Source organism: Bos grunniens, chromosome 2 (genome assembly GCF_055505025.1).
Source record: "Bos grunniens cultivar Pamir isolate PY7600 chromosome 2, Bosgru_T2T1.0, whole genome shotgun sequence".
NCBI classification, from domain to species: Eukaryota; Metazoa; Chordata; class Mammalia; order Artiodactyla; family Bovidae; genus Bos; species Bos grunniens.
The window spans coordinates 111364762-111384584 of record NC_141166.1 but is presented as its reverse complement, the minus strand read 5'-3'; the positions used below and the strand labels follow the sequence as shown (position 1 = coordinate 111384584).

General features: G+C 43.4%; 2 protein-coding genes across 7 annotated transcripts in view; both read right to left on the bottom strand.

Moving 5' to 3' along the window:
- Positions 1–4797: 4797 nt before the first annotated feature.
- Positions 4798–19823, bottom strand: part of GORASP2 (golgi reassembly stacking protein 2) — a 71420-nt gene continuing 56394 nt past the window's right edge. For all 6 annotated transcript variants that reach the window (XM_086357637.1, XM_086357644.1, XM_086357626.1 and 3 more), the window contains 5 exons: positions 16152–16284; positions 14357–14480; positions 10920–11006; positions 7707–7817; positions 4798–6142 (listed from right to left, as the gene is read on the bottom strand). In XM_086357637.1, the coding sequence (XP_086213763.1) occupies positions 5796–6142; positions 7707–7817; positions 10920–11006; positions 14357–14480; positions 16152–16284 (802 nt within the window). In that variant the 3' untranslated portion in view covers positions 4798–5795. The remainder of the gene's footprint in view (positions 6143–7706; positions 7818–10919; positions 11007–14356; positions 14481–16151; positions 16285–19823) is intronic.
- LOC147378526 (small integral membrane protein 10-like protein 1) lies at positions 8158–10230 on the bottom strand. Its single transcript, XM_086357713.1, has one exon. The coding sequence runs from the start codon at positions 10093–10095 to the stop codon at positions 9889–9891; it is 207 nt and encodes a 68-aa protein (XP_086213839.1). The 5' UTR covers positions 10096–10230; the 3' UTR covers positions 8158–9888.

The following is a 19823-nucleotide window of genomic DNA, read 5'->3' as shown; positions in this document are numbered from 1 at the left end:
TCCATGTCTACTGTCACCCCTCATCTGTCCTCTCCAGAAGACCCCCAGCTGGTGGGGTTTTCACCTCAGGTGACCCCATTTGCCTAGTAGAGATCTGAATTTGGAAAAATATATTTCACTATCTCTGAGGCTACATGCCCTTTTTATTTCTGGTCATTCCAGGAAAAGAAAAACAAAAACTTTGCAGAGACCAAGTTTGGCTTTGTTTATTAAAATCAGACTGAGCTCCGAGCCCCTCAATTTAGGCAATAGGAACCTGTTTCTCATTTTTATTCAGCTCCGCAACTAAAGACAGATGGAATTTGCTCTCACATTTATGTTCTCCACCACCCCAAAGCACACAGGTTGTTCAGTTGCTGATCTCAAATTAAACAATGTTAGAACTGCGAATAGTTCATGTACCTGACCGCTAACGTGATTTCCGGAGATCTAAATGCCAGAAGGGAGCCCTAGAGACGATGTGAACTCTTGCCATCGTGTCTGTGCTCAGTAGAGCTGTCTGAACCACACACGGACATTTCTGGCCAAACTGATTTACAAACACAAAATAATGTTGCAGATCATCAAAGTACAGGTCTACTAAAGCAAACATCACTAATAATTCTCACCTAGGGCCAGTGTTAGGGATTTCTTAGCAGGGAGCTTTTAAATGCCACTGGACAAGGCCAGCACCTTCCCCTCCCCCAGGCTAGGCAGTCCTGGCTCTTTTAAGTCCCATTTGTCCTTTACATGAAAAATAACCGTTGTTTTTGTTGACTGAAAAGTAATTCAAATACATTTTTAAAAATTATGCTGATATAAAAGTGCATAAGAAATGAGAAGTCCCCTCACCCGAGCCACTCTAATGCAGGCGTTCCCTGAAGATGCTTCCCCCACACACCCAACCTCAGGTGAACATTACTTGTTCCAGTCTCACACCGGGCCAGAGTGGCCAGAGCTGGACTCTAAGTGGCTTCCCTCTCACCGGGATTCGAGGCCACGGCATGGAGGGCAAGGAAGCCACTTGGGAATTCAGGCAGGGCCTCTCTTTACATACTCCTTGGTCCCTAAAAAAAGAGAACTGATGACATAATTCAATAGATTTGGTTGTCAAGGTAAATTCAACTAATGGGTTTTTGTCCCAGACTTGGCTTCTGGGAGAGGCTGGGGAAACCCAAATCCCTGTCATCATCTTGGTCACGGTCCAGAGACCTATTTCTCCCCAAGGTTTAGAGTTTAAGTGACTGCTTCAAATTCTGTCAACCTTAGCAACCATTTCACCATGATTCATGGGTCGAAAATAATGAAGTCCATGAAAATTCTTGTTTTCTGATCCTGGGTTCCCTACGTTCTGGACCCTCCAGCTTTTTGAAGCCCAGGCTTCCCACCCATCTCCACCAGGACAATACTTAATACATTGTGACTTCAGATGCCTGTGGACCAGGCAAGTGGCAGAAACCAGCAGGCCAGGTGGCAACCTGGTGGTGTCGGCTCAAGGGGGCTTGCTTCCTTGTGGGGCTGAGGACCTAGCGTTGCCAGATAATGGGAAAGAGAAACCAGACATCTGGACTTCTGTGAAATTTTCTGGTTTGGGAATGTTGGCAATTAATTCACATTTAAAAAGGTACAGGGTGGCTCAAGGGTGTCTGCAGGAACTCAGTTTGCTACCTCTTGTTCCCTGGGTAGACTACCCTACAGAGGGCTTGGGACAGGGCTGGCTCAGCTCCCCGTTACAGTATTCACCCCACACGCCGGGGCCTGTTCCCATCCAGGAGTGCCAGGAAACATGGTGCAACCTTAACTCTGATAACACGAAGTCCCCGGGCCCACACGACGGCATGTGCTCTTGTTGTTTGCGCTGGCAAAGATGGCTGGCCAGAGGGCACTGTGCTTGTGTAACTCCCCGACCAGGCAGCTTTTCCTACACTGGTCAGTCCTGAACTGCTCTTTAATGGACAAGAACTCTGTCCCCAGCCCCATCCCTGAGAACATCTCTCTGTCCCTCTCCAGCTCCCAGAGCGCTGCAAGCCAGGAAGCAGTTTCACCTACCATTCCGCTGGCCTGTGGCTTTGGTGTTATTTCCCCATTCTTGTAGTTATTGGCTCATATGCAAGGAGCTTATAGAGGAACACACTTGGTTAGCAAGACCAGAAACTGTTCTTCCAAGATCCACTGCAAATGGTATCATTGATAAAAGACCCCTTTTCCAACGTGTGCACTTTGCTAGGTGGTGAAAATGTCTCAGTAGACAACGGACTTTCTATTGCCTTATTTCCCTTGGACTGCGAGGAAATCCAACCAGTCCATCTTAAAGGAGATTGGTCCTGTGTGTTCACTGCAAGGACTGATGCTGAAGCTGAAACTCCAATACTTTGGCCACCTGATGCGAAGAGCTGACTCATTTGAAAAAACCCTGATGCTGGGAAAGATTGAAGGCAGAAGGGAACGACAGAGGGTGAGATGGTTGGATGGCATCACCAACTTGATGGACATGGGTTTGGGTCGACTCCGGGAGTTGGTAATGGACAGGGAGGCCTGGTGTGCTGTGGTTCATGGGGTCGCAGAATCTGACACAACTGAGCGACTAAACTGAACTGATTGCCTTATTACTTCAGGTTACAGACCAGCCTGTCTCAATGATCACCTAGGATATGGTTCAGGGCCTGCTGCTAACTGGAGCTGGGCAGGGGCAGGTACAGTGAAGGAGACAAATGTCAGTGTGTAGTGATTCTCATCCCCTGGAAAGCTTTTCAGAACTCAGGGGCCCAGGAATCCATACTCTGAGAGGTGGTTCTAATTTGACCCCCTTGCTGGGTGGTCAGATAATTAAACAGGAGGCCTTTACCCTCAGGCCCAGGCAGAGCCATTTTACTTCAGCCTCACAAATGGGGAAGGTCTTTTTCAGTTTTTAGGAAATGATCTAAAGCTGACTGTTCTAAAGCAAGCAAATTTAGTAAGGGACTAAGCATAAAACAGGAACACAAGAAAGATACAGTCATCATCACAGCCTTACTGCCAGCTACCAACACGGCCTTCAGATGACACTGCCTCCTCAGTCTCCTCTGTCCGCTCATTTCAGGGCTGGCCGCCCCTCCATCCTCCACTACTAGAGAGGCTTCCTCAAATGCAGATGAGCTTGTCCTCAAGGAAATCCCCCAGTGACTCCTGTTTTTAAGACAAAGCCCCAACCCCCTAGGCTGGCACTCAGGACCCAGCCCCCGTGTGCTCCACTCCTCACCGTTCTTCTAGCCTCAAATGCTCTCTGCCCCTCCTTTGCCTGCACGGTTCTTCAAGTCACGTCCTCTCTCAGAAATCTCCCTGCTCCTGCCCAGCACCCTGGTAGAGTGCCTCCATCGAATCTTCAGCAAACGGTGGCACTGTGTGGGGGATGCGCATGGGGCCTCACTAGTCACTGCTTCCTCCTCAGTTCCTGCAGCACAGCCTTCACGCTTCAGCCTTTCAGCCATGTTACTCCACAATAGCCTGAAGAATGTAAGCCAAGGTGCTGCGTGAAATCTCTGAACTGTCCCCCAAAGAAGGGGGCTGGCCCTTTTCTTCTGGCTAGAAGGAGGAGGGGATGGCAGGGGTTCTGGCTGCCATCTGGGCCCATGTGATGACCGTGGAAATGAAAACCACGCTAAGCAGCACTACAGGACTGGAGCTGCAGTCTCTGACGTTACCAAAGGTCGGTCCTGCCTCAGCCTGACCATCTCCAACTCTGAACGAGAGCAATGGTCCTGGTGGTCCAGTAGTTAAGAATCTGCCTTCCAATGCAGGGGACATGGATTTGATCCCTGGTTGGGGAATTAAAATCCCACAGGGCAGCTAAGCCTCTGTGCCTCAACAGGAGACGCTTCCATGCTGCAACTGGAGAGAAGCACCCCGCTCACCCCCCTGCAACTAGAGAAAGACCATGCACCCTAACAAAGAACAACAAAAAAAAAACACCAACAAAACCAACCATGGAAGAGAAGACAGACTTTGCTTAAGCCACTGTATTTTGAGAGTTGTTCTGATAACCGAGCCTATTCGAACCAGCATTCTCTGTTCTCCCCATTTCTGCCTCATGCCTCACACCCTGAGTGACCCAGGGGTTCAAAGATGATTCGACTGTCATCCTCACTGAGGGCTCATCTCAAGTGCCCAGAGGACTGACCGAGACACCATCCCCTCTAAAAGGTCACGGTGAGTGGTCTCATGGTAGCGACTCTCTTTCACATCTGTGTTTCTGGCCCCTGAAATAGAATACGCGGTGTAAAAAAAACACCCACAGCTGAAGGAAGAAGAGAATATCTAAAATAAGTGTTTTCCATCTCAGGAAGGCCCGATGAGCCTGTCTGGGCCAAGTCTGTGCCCATCTTCCAGGTGAACACTGAGAGTCCCCCTCTCCCCAAAGCTCAGTGTGCTTCCTGTGCTTAGAGACCCTGTCCTGGGAAGATGGTCCAGGGCTGCTGCCATCCTCAGATGACCTCACAAGAGTTCAGAATCGCTGCTCTGGAAAAACTACAGTTAAAAAATTTGTCTTTAAAGCTCAAAAATTACTTACTTGCTTCCCATTAAGGTAGCTCCTTAACATTTTTAAAACACAGGAATATCTTTTAAAAATAACAACTTGCTCAACTTTACCTGAGCTGGAGCCTTCTTTTGTCATTTACTGGAAATATAAACCTGGCCCTGGAGATGGATCTATCCTAAAAACTGGTGGTCACTGATAACTCTAGTTTCCAGGTGGGTTTTAGCAGCCCTGTTCTACTCGCTGCTCCTTGGCAACATTCATGCCAGTGCCAGGTCAATAACTGACGAATCGCTTTCATCTTATTTAAGAAGCAGAGACATAATATGCATTTAATTTCATTCAATAAATCAATGCCACATAACTTAACCATCTCTTAGAAAATTTAGGAGAAAGCAAAGGTCAGACATGGAATTACATGAATGCATTGTGATGCACTGGAGATTAATGACTGCGCCATGGCAATCAGGAGTTGTAATTTAAATGTACCACAAGAAGAAAAGCAAAAGTACTGTAATTTATTGCTGTGTCTATGCTTCCCAGTACAGCTGTAATATTGTAAGCAGCTACAAAGTGCCACCTTCTGGTTTAAAACTGTGTAACATCTCCTTTATTTCTTTTTAAATGCCATTTTTTAGTGGATGTATAAAGCAACAGCAGCAGTTATAAAATGTTGTCTGAGTACTTCTGAGAGCTCAAAACAAAGATCTGTGTATAGGCTGAATAAAAAGATGTTCAATTAATAGTGCACATTGTGTTAACTTTAATTAACATCTTCTGTTGGAATTTTCGTGTAAACCTTAATAGAGATGTGACTCACAGAGACCAAAAGTAAAATATCTTTTCGTTTCACGGCTTAGTGAGGTGGTCTGCATTCTTGCAAATGATTTACAAAATACAAGAAATGTTGCGAGTGGGTATTAGGCATAAAATATTACATTTCCTTACAGAAGGAGCAGCAGGAAGACAGGGAGCCTAGAGAACACCCTGTCACCACCTTTCCCAAAGAGCTACACCCCCAAGAATGGCAGTGGAAACCTGGCAGCAAGCCACCCTTACAATTCTTTTTGGTTGTTTTAAAATACAAGCACTTCCTGACGTTTCCCTCCCCGGCCTGTGAGCCGCACTCCCACTTGGCAGAATACAAGCCCACATCCTCTTGCTGAGTTTTCCCTTAGAATTATTTACAGGATGCCTACAGAAACGGTACAAACTAGTAAGAAATTAAAGAGAGTTTGCATTTCCAGACACGCTCCTGTGGTGAAACAAGCACACCACGCCAATTCTGAAGACCGGTCCAAAGCTAAGGTGACTCAGAAGCAGATGCATCTGTAACCGTAACCGCTGAGATGGGCTTCTCGCTGGCTGTGGCGGAGTCGCTGACTCTGTCCTCCACCGTGGCCGGGGCCTTGGGAGGGGGGGGTGTCACGTCCACAGTGAGTGCGGAGGCGGTGTCTGCCCGTGCAGTGGTCGGGACGGGGTCGGAGGGTGGGCTGCTGGCAGGTGGGACAGAGGACAGCAGGTCTGCGGAGCCTGCTGCGGGAGAGACCTCTGGAACCAGAGGGAATGACGGGAGGAACTCGGACGGCATGGGGAGAGGTGCAAGGCCTGGTAAATTTCGGGGAGGCAGGGAAGGAAGAGGTGGCAAACCTAGGACAAAAAGGCAGAGATCACACATCCTCCCGGCACAGAAGGGCAACAGCCACAGTCACACAATCATCTGCATTTGCCTTTCACTAAGGAAATGGAAGCTGAGGAGCAACAACACAAATCACCACCTCTGATTATCCTTGGCTGGAGGCTCGGACAGAGTTAAATATTCACCACAGGACCAGCTGGCCAGAGGAAAGGTTCCTTCATGTGACTCAGCCCAGCTCAGGGAAGAAATGATTCTCCCAGCCAGGATGGACAGGAACCCATCTGCCTGCAAGGCAACACACGGAGTGCTGAGCAGAACTCTGCTCTTCAAGCAAACTGTAGGTTGACTCTCAGCTGCACTCTGGACAGACAAGAGGAACAGGAGACACCGGGGCCAGGCCTGAAGCCTGAAGTACTCGGCCTTTTTTCAAGCCCTCTGATTGATAACTATTTATAGTATACTTGGTAGAGTTAAGAATTTTAAAATGCAGAATGAAGGGAGACTATTATATCTTCAAGAAACAAAAGGAAGGCAGGTTGTAAAACAGGTTTTGGGCAACCTGTGGCCCAGTCTGTCAACCTGGGGAAAGGGCAAAGCCGAAAGTCTAAGAATACAGGGCTACCCCCCCAAAAAGACAAAGGGAATGCTAAGACAGTAACATTAGCCTGAATTTACTGACTTCATTTGTTTTTTAACCCATTGTGCCAAAAAGCAAAAAACAGGTTAATGAGGACAAGTAATGAATAAATACAGATGATAAGTGTTACAACAGGGGCTGTTATGATCTAAACAGAAACATGACAATGTATACCATGATGTAATAAGATCATTCACTGACATCACTGATGGGCCCAATTCTTGAGAACAGCAATGAAAAGTCAACCCTGATGTGTGGCCATCTCAAAGCTAAAACTACTCTGGGTAATCATTAACCAGAAAAGCAGACTCGTGGGGACACTCTGCCGCTTCAGTTTCATCAGTGCATAAAATCTGACTGTAACTACTTTGAATATCTGTGAACTTAACTACTTGTAGCTAAAACTTTGCAGTTTTTATTATAAAAACATTAATAATGAATATTTCTATAAAGCAATTATCCTTCAATTTAAAAAATGAAGAATATTTATCAAGTAGCAAGCGCAGCAAGCCCAGCCAGCCTGAGCCACGCAAAACACAGGAACCACCAGTCCCTGGATGGCAGCTGCCCAAAATACAGGGAGAATCACAGGGAGTTCATTCACTGCCACCGGGCGAACTGCACACCTCCCATCCCACTCAGCTCAGCGAGGCCATACCGCTGCTCTTTATTTCTACAACTGGCCTTTACAGAGCCTGAGCTGTCAGGGGCAGGAGGGAGAGGAAGGGAGGGACAGGCAGCCAGGCAGAGGAGCATCACAAAGACATTTCTCCTCTTCTTTTTCAACCCTTTTAAATAAAAAAGATTAATTTATATCTGAAGCAGCTGAAGTTTGTTAAAGAATCTGCCCTTGCAAGAAAAAGACTGAAATAGAGGACTGCCTTTCCTGGATAAAACTTTTTATTAGACAGAGTCCTATGGCAAGATGGGCAACATACCCGGGTTCACGAGTTCTGGTAAGCTGACGCCTGGCACGACAGGCGGGGTGGGTAGGTTGAGATTGGGGAGGACAGGCAGGCTCGGGAGACCGGCTGGTAAAGGCATCAGACCTGAAGAGAAGGCAGAGAACAAAAGATAAAGTGCCAACGATAAACCCTTGCATATTGAAAAAAATACCACCCACTTCGAAGTGAAAATACCAGAAGTCCACTTACCCTGTGGCAGTTTTGTACCATAACTACAGTAACAACAATAACAAAAACCTCTCCCCAGTGAAGCATCTTTCTGTACCTAAGTGATTACATGGCTAAGCGAGTAAGGGTTAAAACAAACCTCTGAACCCAAGGGCAAGAATGATGCCGGCCCAAGTGTCTTAGAGAAGAAGCTGATTTATCTCAGCAAATATGGGACTGATTTTCTTTGATGGTTGAGGTTTACACTCTCTCAGCCTTTTTTTTTTCCTTTTCCCTTTTTATTTTTTTTTATCCATTGGGTATGTTTATTCTCATTTAATAGGTTTGAGAAAACAGGGATTTAGGCAGACTGTTGGGCTCATCTGGACCACAAAATTAGTTTGTATTTTAACAGAGGTGTGTCTGATATACACATACACACAGGGCTAAGAAAAAAACACTGTTACTGTTAGACCAGTAGTAAAACACAGCAATTCTCCACTTTTTCTCTGCCCATCCCTGATTTTCCTTCACCAGAGACTACCAATTTTAACTCTTCAGCTATTTGTTACTGTACTTCTTTCTAAGTGACAAGTTATACTGCTTTTTTTTTAAACCGACATTTCTGTATCAGATCTTGATGTATTCTCCATTACATATATACTCCTTTCCAATTCTGCTAGGGTTACCTAATAATTTGTTATTATTTGTATTCAGTGTTTACATAAATATGACTGACTTTATATGATGACTAACATTATTCACAGTTGACTTAATGCAGTGTAACTTCTGAAAACTTTTCTTTTTCCTGAGGCTCATAATTGCCTCAATTTTGCTTCCTTAATTAGAAAAAAAATATGCAGACCACTAATTCGTCTCCAGACTCTCTAACACCTAAAAACCTCTTGACCCTATATTTATAAATACATGACAATGTATCCATTTTCCTTTCTAAGACATTCCACCTGAACTATCATCTTTAGGCATTTCTTGTTGACCTCATGCTGTTCTCCCTTCTTCTCTGTTATATGGTTATATTTTAGAACTTTATCATCACTCTTTAAGTAAAATAAAATGACCTCTTCCCCCATCGACAACAGACTCTACCTGTCGACTTCCCACTTTAAAAGACACCATTACTTTTCCAGGCACCCGCCCTGCCATCCTACCTTGTAAATTGCACTTTTATGCCATCAAGGCTGATAATATTGACACTCAACTCTGTAACCGTAATTAAGCATTCTCTTAAAAAGATGAAAACCATAAACAGCATTTCCATTATGATTCTTTAAATGTTATTCAATAAACCACCAAGCTTTGTGCTATGATTGGATTTCCTTTTTTTTGGCTCCAAGATTCTGAACCACAATGCGAATTAGAGCGACACTGAAATTGAGTCCACCTTCTTACACTCCAACCCTCGGTCAAAACCCTGCAGTATTTTACATTGTTTGGTTATCTGAAGGATGTGTTCCTCTTACAACGTTGTTTTTTTTTTTTTTTTCACTTAAAGTTTCTGATCGTCATAGTTTTCTGTTGTGGAATGAAGAGATGTTTGCCTTCCACTGCATATCCTTAAGATCTTCAGCTTCTGACTGATCCTGTTTATAATCCAGTCTCATCTTCCCGAAATTTACTATTTATGAACACGGACCATGAGCTTGTACACTTCTGTCCTGAAAGTTTTGACAGCCTTCCCTTGTTATAATACATCCTGTTCGTCCCGTTTTTAAGGATGCACAGCTTCTTAAATATTGTAGTGGGTCTTCACTGAAGTTCTCGGTTCCCGGAATCGTTTATTTCCTCTTCCTACACTCAGGAGGTCTCGGTGCCAGTTCAGGGGATCGGAGGAGAGCAGACGGCGGAGAGGCGAGAGCGCAGCGGTGGAGGGAGACCAAGCACTCTCGCGAGAGAGCGGGACTGCTCGCCCCAAGCTCCATGGTGCCGCGGCGCCTCCTGGGAGTCGGCCATAATGCAGGCCCGGAACGCGGGCGGCATCCCCAGGGCTCTAAAAATGTACCTGCAAGCGGATGTTGAGAACGACGGAGCCCGCAATGTAGAAATACGGGAAGTTCATGCGCAGCTGCCAGGCCAGCTCGAAGAAGGCGAGCAGGGTGCGGGAAAGCCCCTTGCAGAAGACCCCGTACGAGCTGGGGGTCACGGCCGGGCTCGAGGCCCTGAGGGCCAAAGATGACGGAGCCGCTGTGGTGGCCATGGACGCGATGTTGCCGCTAGCCCGGTGCGGTGCCTGGAACTGAGGGTGACCGCAGACCCCGCGGACCCCCAACTGATGGCGATGACCTGGAGGGGCCGGGGGCTTAGCGGCCTCCGGGCTAGCACTCCCGCCTCACGCAGACCCCTTTTCCCTTTTTAATTTCGGACTCACAGTTGCTAATAGAGAATCCCTATGTATGTTTGTCACTCAAATTTCTCAAATATTAACATTTTATCACACTTGCTTTATCATTTTGTGTGTGTTCACATTTGGTTAATGGCTTAGTATGTCTGTGTAACAGCATCTTTAGCCATACAATTAAAGGCTATCAGAAGCCAACTATACTTGATTACTGAAATAATATCTGATCCCTACCTGAGAGATAAAAGGACTTGGTCTTCACTGGGAACAATAAGCGAAATAAACAAAAATCTCACCTAACATTAGAGTTACTGAGGACCCAAGCAAGGAGTGCTCCTCTCTAAGATACAATGTCCTATTCATTAAGCACTGACCAGAATGCCCTAAGTAAGGAAGTGCTGATGAATGGAACATCTACACACTCCTTATTCTGGCCTCAGGCTGCTTGGACGCAAAGAGGATGGTGGGCTAGGTTTAAGGAGCCCAGGGCTCAGCAGCTGACTAGCTGGTGACTGCAGCTCATTGCCAATTGCTCTCACTTATCATGAACTTACAGTAGAGATAAAATGAGAATGAAACAAGTAAAAAGTCACCACATAGGGATAAATTTTTTTCATTGTTTCTAAGATGTAAAATACCAGTAAAGCTATTATTATGTTACATGTATCTCTCCTGCGGCTTACCTGGTAATGTAGTAGTTGGGTTCATTGGCGGCATAGATGTGAGGGACTGGTTTACTTGTGGTGGCAATAATGGTACCGTTGGTACACCTAAAATAAAAGCACAGCCTTTGAAACATTTCAGTTGATAAAGAACGAGCAGACCATCGTGGACAGTCTTCAGTCCCTTCCCTCCCACCACGGTCAGGTCTTCCCTCAGTGAGACTTCATTTAGTCAGCTGGTCTCTAGCTGTGTCACTCCACAGCTCATCCACCTGTTCTGCCCTCTGCTCTTTGCAAGGGCTGTTAGTAGAGCATGGGCCAAGGGGGCGGGGGGCTCTTTACAGAGCCCACCCCAGCTAAGTAACACCAGGTATGAGTTTCACCCCTGAGAAGGGCTGGATTGGAAAACTTTTGGAATTTTGGAAATGAGATACAAAGATTCCAGTCAATCTTTACTGGGCTCCTGACCTAAAAGGTCATGTAACCCTATATGCCCCATGAAACAGTGAATGCTGGTCTGTGAGAGAGAATGATGTAGATAGCCTGAAAGAGACAAGAGCATGTGGAGCTCCAGAGATGGGGAGAATGACCTTCCTGAACCTCCGTTTCCTTCTGGCCTTGGTTCTGTGACATGCCTTTGAAGCCTAGTACATTTCCATTTCTACTGATGTTAGCTTGAGGAGTTTATGTTCTTTATATTCAAGTACCTCTTAGGATACCACCTAATAAAGGCTATCTATTAACGCTTACCAGCTACTCAAGTGCGAAGTTTCACTGATATCCAAACAACAGTAATACTGCACATGGATTTTGATTTTGTCTTACAGAGATCTGCTTAAAGCCAGAATGAACTGTGCCTAAAAGTATGAAGCAACTATTTTCAGACAGTTTTATAAATTTAGTTAGTCACATATTTACTTTTCTGCGGAAACTGGAGGCATGAAAAATCCGAAGGGAGTTCTTTGTTTTATTTGATTCTCAAAGGTGTTGGATGGTTGGTTGGTATGTTTAAGTCTTTCAAGTTTGGGGGCAGGGTGGGCACCTGTTATATGTCAAGACATTGTTCTAGGCACCAAGGAACTTACAGAATAAAGAAAATAAAAAAATCACTACCCCCAGTAAATTTACATTCTGATGAAGTGCAGAAAAAGAAAGGGAGACAGGAAGTGTGAGGAGGTCATATCGATTAATGCCATTTCAAAATGATATATTCATTTTCTGAAAATCCAAATTTTTCAAATCCACAGTGAAGTTTTTTTTAAAAAACACATACTTTTATGTTTCTACAGTTACTGTTTGGGCTACTTTTCAGCAATATAATCAAAGCAAAGATTGAAAAATAAATACCTAACAAAAAGTGGTTTCTCATGTCACAATGCTAAATTTACTTACTCAAAGTGAAAATGCTGATTTCTTTCAATCTCCTTTAGGAATTTCTGATTTATTGATACCTCTTTTACTATTCAATAACCCATTTCTCTACAATGTAATAAGACCAGGAATCTCAGTACATGTGCTTATAAGACAACACAAGTGTAACTGTCATGTATGAGGGCAGATTTAAAATAGAAACTGCAACTTGAAGACACATCAGCTATCTCCTGAAGCCAGAAGCGCTCTCATGCGCACTGGAACCTCACTGTAAAGCCAGGTGAGAGCCATCAGATACAGACTTGGTTGCCGCCTTGGGAAGTCTATTCAAGAATAAACTAAAGGACCATTTCTTATATCTGATGGGATATAAGTGAAAAAACTCAATCTCACAAAAAGGACTCAAACATTACTTGATGAAATAAACTTTAAAATCTCTTCCAGATATATCTATGACATGATACTGATGACATTAATATTTAATTTCATTTAGGAAATATTCTAAAACTAGACTGTGGTGATACCTGCACAACTCCATAAATTTACTAAAAATCATTGAGTTCTATACTTTCAGTAAGTAAATTTTATAGTACACAAATTATACCTTGATAAAGCTGGGAAAAAATTCAGCAAAGAGTAGGGGGTAGGGATGAATGTCATCATACTGATAATTGGTGAAGGTGGGTGGTGGGGGTCTGTTGTACTTCTCTTTAAACAAATGAATATCTGTATTTATTAACATTCATCTATTTTTGAGTATGTTTCAACTTTTTAATTTTTTATAAAAAATAAAAATTCCAAACTTATCTTGGAAAACAAAGACTCTGAAAAGATTTGGGATTTCAACCGAGGGGACAAGCTCTAGGGACCATTGTTGACCTTAACTGCATCTTGATGGGTGGTTTTACGTCCATTTCAGAACAGAGTGGAATATGAGCAGATCTGGAGACAAATATTAAACAAAAGAGCTCAAGAATAAACGGATACTATAAAATAAAATGAAACCATGGCAGTGTTTTATCCACTTATTCAACACTGATTGAGTATACAATATACTCTTGGTATGATGAAGATATTTAAAAAAAGGAAAGGGAAAAATAAACTATGTCAACGTACCAAGTTAAGAACTGTATCATGTGACCAAGCAATTCTAATTTCTGGGTATATAATCAAGAAAAATGAAAACATATGTCTATGCAAAAACTTGTACACAAATGTTCATAGCTGCATTATTCAATAATAGCCAAAAAGCAGAAACCACCCAAATGTCCATCAACAAAATGTGGCATACCCATGCAATGGAACATTATTTAAACATAAAAAGATAAAGCATTAACATATGCTGTGACATCAATGAACTTGGAAAACAGAACACTATTCAAGGTAAAAGAAGCCACAGAGAAAGGTCACAGACGACCACACAAATTTTATGAACTATTTAGACTAGAAGGAGAAAGTAGATTAGCAAGTGCCTAGGCCTTGGGGGACTGGGGGAAACAAGTGACTGCGTACAGGATTTCCCTTGGGGCAGTGAAATGTTCTAAGCTAAGGTGATGGTTGCAAAACTCTGCAAATATATTCAAAACCCCACTAAATTGTACAGTTTGAAATGGGTAAACTACATGCTATGTGAATTACATCTCAATAAAGTTGTTGAAAAAAACCTAAAACATGCAAAAATGGAGTATAGCAGGTAGAACAAGGAGTACAGAAAAAGAAGAGACAGGAACATGTCCCCTGAGCAAGACTGAGCCCCTAGGAAGGGAATGGTAAACTGCTCACTTTTGTATCCCCAGGGTACACTAGTTAGGGGATATGCAATCGTCTGCTGAGTAAATAGAGCAATTAAACAGAATTTAAAGGTAGAACACAGAGAAGTCCAAGGTCTAAAACTGGCTGAGAAGAGGTTTAAACGCATGTGATAATTTAGTACCCACCAGCTTTCAGACAGGGCCTGTCAATGCACAGCATGGTTACAGTTTTCAAAGCCCACTGGAATTAATTTTTAAAATTCTACAGCTTGAGGCAGAAAAGAATATCATGTAAAACAAAGCAGACTGAAAACAGAAATCTTATTTTCTGCATACCTGTACTGAGAACATTACTGACAGCTGGTGGAGTTGAACTAATAGAAAGTCCAGACAGACTCTGTTCAATTTCTGTAGTTCCTGGTGGTGACAAAGACGGGGGATTAACTGAGGACAGCTGGACCTTCCAAAAAATAGAAAGAAAAAAGGAAAATTACTCAAGTTTACTTAAAATATACATATTGGCTCTCACTGGTCCTACTGATACTTTTTTGATCATGTACAAACCGTCAAAAGTTTTCACCTGGCACTTTGGCTTTCAGATACTCCTTCGTAATTTTGAAAGGCGCCGAGGATGTCACGCTGTAGACATCTCCCCATCCTGTCACTTCTGGTCTCTTAACACATAGCATCTAGCCCGTCACACACACTGTTTTAGCCACTTCAACACCAGGAGATTCTTTCTTCTCCTTCCTAGCCAAAATGATTACACTCAACCCTTAAAACACCACTTTTTTCTTCTTCTCTGATTTCTCAGCCAGATTTTAAATTTTCATTGTTCACGGAAGAAGTCAGCTGAAGTCTTAATACCATGAATGATTCCTCAGAAATTTCGTATGATGTCTAACGTCATGAGTCCCCCTTATCTTTTCTCATCAATGAATGAATGTGGGAACTAGATCTCTACCTTCGGGAGCATGGGGTAGGGGTATGAATGAATCTATATGGACTCTACAAACGGGTAGATGGGTGATTTTCAGATTTCACCCCTGAATCCTCCGTCTTCCTCCAGCTCCAGTGTCCTCCAGCACTTTTCAACACGACCTGTATTACGGTCCTTCTCCCCAGCTGCCATTTCACCATCTGGTTTCCTGACTGCCTGTGGAGCTTTACAGGGCAGAGAGCACTGACTGGGGCGGCATGTATGATGGTAGGAGTCTGAATATGTAACGACACTGGCTCTGGCCGTGAGCCAAGGGGTGGGGTGAGGAGAGGTTACACATTCCCACGGCTCCTTTTCACTTCCTCTAGAATTAGGGATGGCCCAACCATAAACCATAAAATGACAGCAGCCCTTTCTTTACAACCACAGCATCTTCTTTCTGATTGTTTGGTTTTTATTTAGTCATGCAGGCAAGAGTTAACTGTCCTGTAAGGCCTGCACAGGAAACATTTTAAAAGCCCCTAAGCCTGTACAAATACCTCTCGTACTCCTTAAATAGCCTTACGTTGATCATGTAATTGCTCCCATCCCCCTAGCTCTCCTTGCGTTCTCAATCAGGTCTCTTGAAATCGTAAGCACCACCTGTCATCACTGTATCCCGCAGCAGTCACCCTCTCTCACCAGCAGGTCGGCATCTGCATCCCTGCCCCAGCCCAGGACATGTTTGTTCACTCCTCCCCTCACCCGACTTCTCCGCAGTTCCTCACACAGCTGCCTGAGCCCGCTTTCCTGACGCTCTGCTTTCTCCCTTTGGGCGTCTCCTGACCATCCTTTGCTAAATCTCCTGTCTCTGTCTGTCCATTTAAATACTAGGAACAGTCAGGATTCCAGCCTTGTTCCTCTAACCCACCCAAGCCCAGTCCGTTGTTTGTTTTTGTTTTTTTTTGAATCAATGTCCATTGGGTAAATTACCCTCTCTATGTTGATGATTCCCAAATCTGTATCTCTAGCCCTGCCCTCTTTCCTGAAATCTAGAATCAGAGGATACCCATCTAGGTATCCTACAAGAACTTCAAATCCTACACGTCAGTATTTAACTCATCTGCCCAGTTTCAGTAAGTGCTATCACCACACACATCAACTCATCTCGGTGGAAAGTTATGACATAACCAGGCAGTAAAGTTACCTTACCTCTGTAAACCCATCTTTAAGAGGAGTAATCGGTGTACCGGTCATCTGTCCTGGAAGAGAAATTTTCTTTCCTTCTTCAAATGGGCGTGTAGGTATACGATGCAAATAACCATATCCAATGCCACATCCTAGGCTGAGAAAATAATTTTTTCTTTGAAGTTATTGTTATCAATCACAGCTTATGTTTCTTTAAGGTTTTGAAACAAAAAAACACATCTCCATTCTTTTAAATACTATCTCTTATCAGAGGTCTCATCTGACCACCCTTTATGAAAAGCACGCTTCCCTCTACCACAGAAACTAACTTTACTCTCCTTTATTTCCCTTCAAGTATTTATCTCTATCCAGCACACTGTATATTTATTTTCTGTCTCCCCCAGTAAAATGTTAAAGGGGCAGAGACCTTGTTATGTTTACTGTCTTAACGGTTCCTGGAACATGGCAGACACTTACTGATTATTTGCTGAATGAATGACATAGTCTTTCTATTCAAGAGCTCCAAACACTCGTGCATGCTAATGACATTCACACATCCCATAGGTCTACTTTAGAACCAACACACATCAATCCAAATGAATCCAGATTTCTTCTAATTCAGCACCCTAAGGCTGCCAGTGACATTTTTCTAACTAGATACAATCACAGTGCTTCTTTCCAATCCACTGATTCCCCCAATTCTTGCTTCCCTTTTCCCTTTGGAGAACTCCTCCCCAGTCACTGTGCAATGCTGGTGGGACCGTCGTCAATCAGCGCCTGTCCTGCCCCAAATTAGGCGTGTCTCATGACCAGAGCCAGGCCAATCTACCCATCTTGCTCAGGACCGCAAACCTTAGGAGTGACAGAAAAAACAAATGGCTATATCCCTTCACTAGAATACAGATGAAACTGCCAATTAGTTCTTCCTTTCTAAGGCCCTATTTAAGACTTTTCACAACTAGGTTTCAACTTATGTTTCCATCACAGTTGCTTATACTTTCCCAAGTACTTGTTCTGAGTAGGACATGTACAGATACCTCTGTGCCTATCCCATTAAGACATCTATTATTTCCATGGCTACTACCACCACCACCAAAAGCTGAGAGAGAAAGCAGTTTCTTATCTGAATCTGATTCCATAACAGTGCTTCACATTACAAAACTACTTGTTTCCTCACTTTGTCTCCCTTATACCATCAAGCTGCAATTTTTACTCAACTGGATCTCAGACTGATTTCGAAGAAAGAAAGATGAAATATACCGATCAATAAAAGCCTTTCAGAGGTAGATGCATTTAAAAACATTTAAAATGCATTTAAAATTTACTTATCAATCAAAAGAACTAAGTGGTGGTAGAGAAGGCACTTGAGGCAAGAGGGAGGCCCTCCAAAAATTTAAAGACAGCCGAAGAATGAAGCTAAGAAAAATTCTGTGCTGTAGTGAATGCAACATGGTCAGCCTCTGAGGAAGGAATGAAAACCAGAGACACACATATACCAAATGGTGGCAGACTGAGGAAGGAAGTGTATATGGGCCTGTCCTAAAGCTGATCAACGGCACAAAACCATGTCAAAAGGAGAAATGTCTTCCACAGAAAAAGAGAAACTGCTAGTCTAGAAAAGAAGGGTGCCAAGAACAAGCATGTAGCAGTATTTAGTCAGCATAACTAAAAATAAACAAACTAGTAATGTTTTTTGTTGTTGAACTTCATCTACAATCTCTTGCTTAGGACACGATTTCATGCACACCAAGCAAGGTGGAGGTAGTAATGGGATCTAAGAATTCTAACTGGAGAGGAGGCATTTTTCTATCATAAACTGAAAATCCACCATTTATAAATACAGAAGTTTATTTGCAAATTTAGTTTATATGATACAGTCCCTCTAGAATGAAATCAATTTGGAATACCTTGAGAAGATCACCTTTCTGACAAACCTGGACATTGGAACACCGTAACTTGATCAAGTATGGGCCCCAGACAGGCCAGATTCTCTGTTCCATTTTCTTAAATTGCAGTAAGTCAGCATTCTGGTGGCGGAATACATTCAGCTGGAGAATCTCAGGTTTGTGGGTTAGGGTACTGTGAGCAAATGGAGGCCTTCTCTGTCTGCATCAACTAAGGTCATCCTTTACCTGGCAAGTACTACAACTTTTACAAAACACTGGAAGAAGTTGCCAAATCCTAGCCTTTCTTATAAATCTAGCTTATGCTCAACAACTCCTCAAATTTAAAAAGGTTCTTAGAACTTTCGAAATAATGAAAAATTTGTACAATTTAAACAATAAAAGACCTACAGATATAATATTAAGTAGGAATGCTGTGCTTTGACTTTTTGAAATTAGGAAACTGACTTGAAGAAAAGTCCCAGAAAACTGATTTTATAAAATTTGCTTTTCTGTTTGGCTTGACCCTCTTCTAAACTGCTTTTTGCTGTTTCAATTTTGTCTACATTTTAGTGGAAATTGGTCTGTTCATTTCTGAAAGCCAACAGTTTCCTCCAAGTGCTAAGAAATTTTCCCAGCAGCTAGAGAAAGTTACACTGTATTGTCCCACTGCTGAGGAGAGACCTGGGAAAATAAAACTGAAAACTATTTTACTAAAATAACAAAATGAAAAAGTTGGTTTGTGCTTCAGTTCAGTTCAGTTGCTCAGTCGTGTCCGACTCTTTGCGACCCCATGAATTGCAGCACACCAGGCCTCCCTGTCCATCACCAACTCCTGGAGTTTACTTAAACTCATGTCCATCGAGTCGGTGATGCCATCCAGCCATCTCATCCTCTGTCGTCCCCTTCTCCTCCTGCCCCCAATCCCTCCCAGTCTTTTCCAATGAGTCAGCTCTTCACATGAGGTGGCCAAAGTACTGGAGTTTCAGCTTTAGCATCATTCCTTCCAAAGAACACCCAGGACTGATCTCCTTTAGGATGGACTGGTTGGATCTCCTTGCAGTCCAAGGGACTCTCAAGAGTCTTCTCTAACAACACAGTTCAAAAGCATCAATTCTTCGGCGCTCAGCTTTCTTCACAGTCCAACTCTCACATCCATACATGTCCACTGGGAAAACCATAGCCTTGACTAGATGGACCTTTGTTGGCAAAATAATGTCTCTGCTTTTGAAGATGCTATCTAGGTTGGTCATAACTTTCCTTTCAAGGAGTAAGCATCTTTTAATTTCATGGCTGCAATCACCATCTGCAGTGATTTTGGAGCCCAAAAAAATAAAATCTGACACTGTTTCCACCGTTTCCCCATCTATTTCCCATGAAATGATGGGATTAGATGCCATGATCTTCGTTTTCTGAATGCTGAGCTTTAAGCCAACTTTTTCACTCTCCGCTTTCACTTTCATCAAGAGGCTCTTTAGTTCTTTGTCACTTTCTTCCATAAGGGTGGTGTCATCTGCATATCTGAGGTTATTGATATTTCTCCCGGCAATCTGGATTCCAGCTTGTGCTTCTTCCAGCCCAGTGTTTCTCATGATGTACTCTGCATATAAGGTAAATAAGCAGGGTGACAATACACAGCCTTGACGTACTCCTTTTCCTATTTGGAGCCAGTCTGTTGTTCCATGTCCAGTTCTAACTGTTGCTTCCTGACCTGCATATAGGTTTCTCAAGAGGCAGGTCAGGTGGTCTGGTATTCCCATCTCTTTCAGAATTTTCCACAGTTTATTGTGATCCGCACAGTCAAAGGCTTTGG

Bases quoted from the DNA above. Each gene is read 5' to 3' on its own strand.
- LOC147378526 (XM_086357713.1), bottom strand. From the start codon at position 10,095: ATGGCCACCACAGCGGCTCCGTCATCTTTGGCCCTCAGGGCCTCGAGC.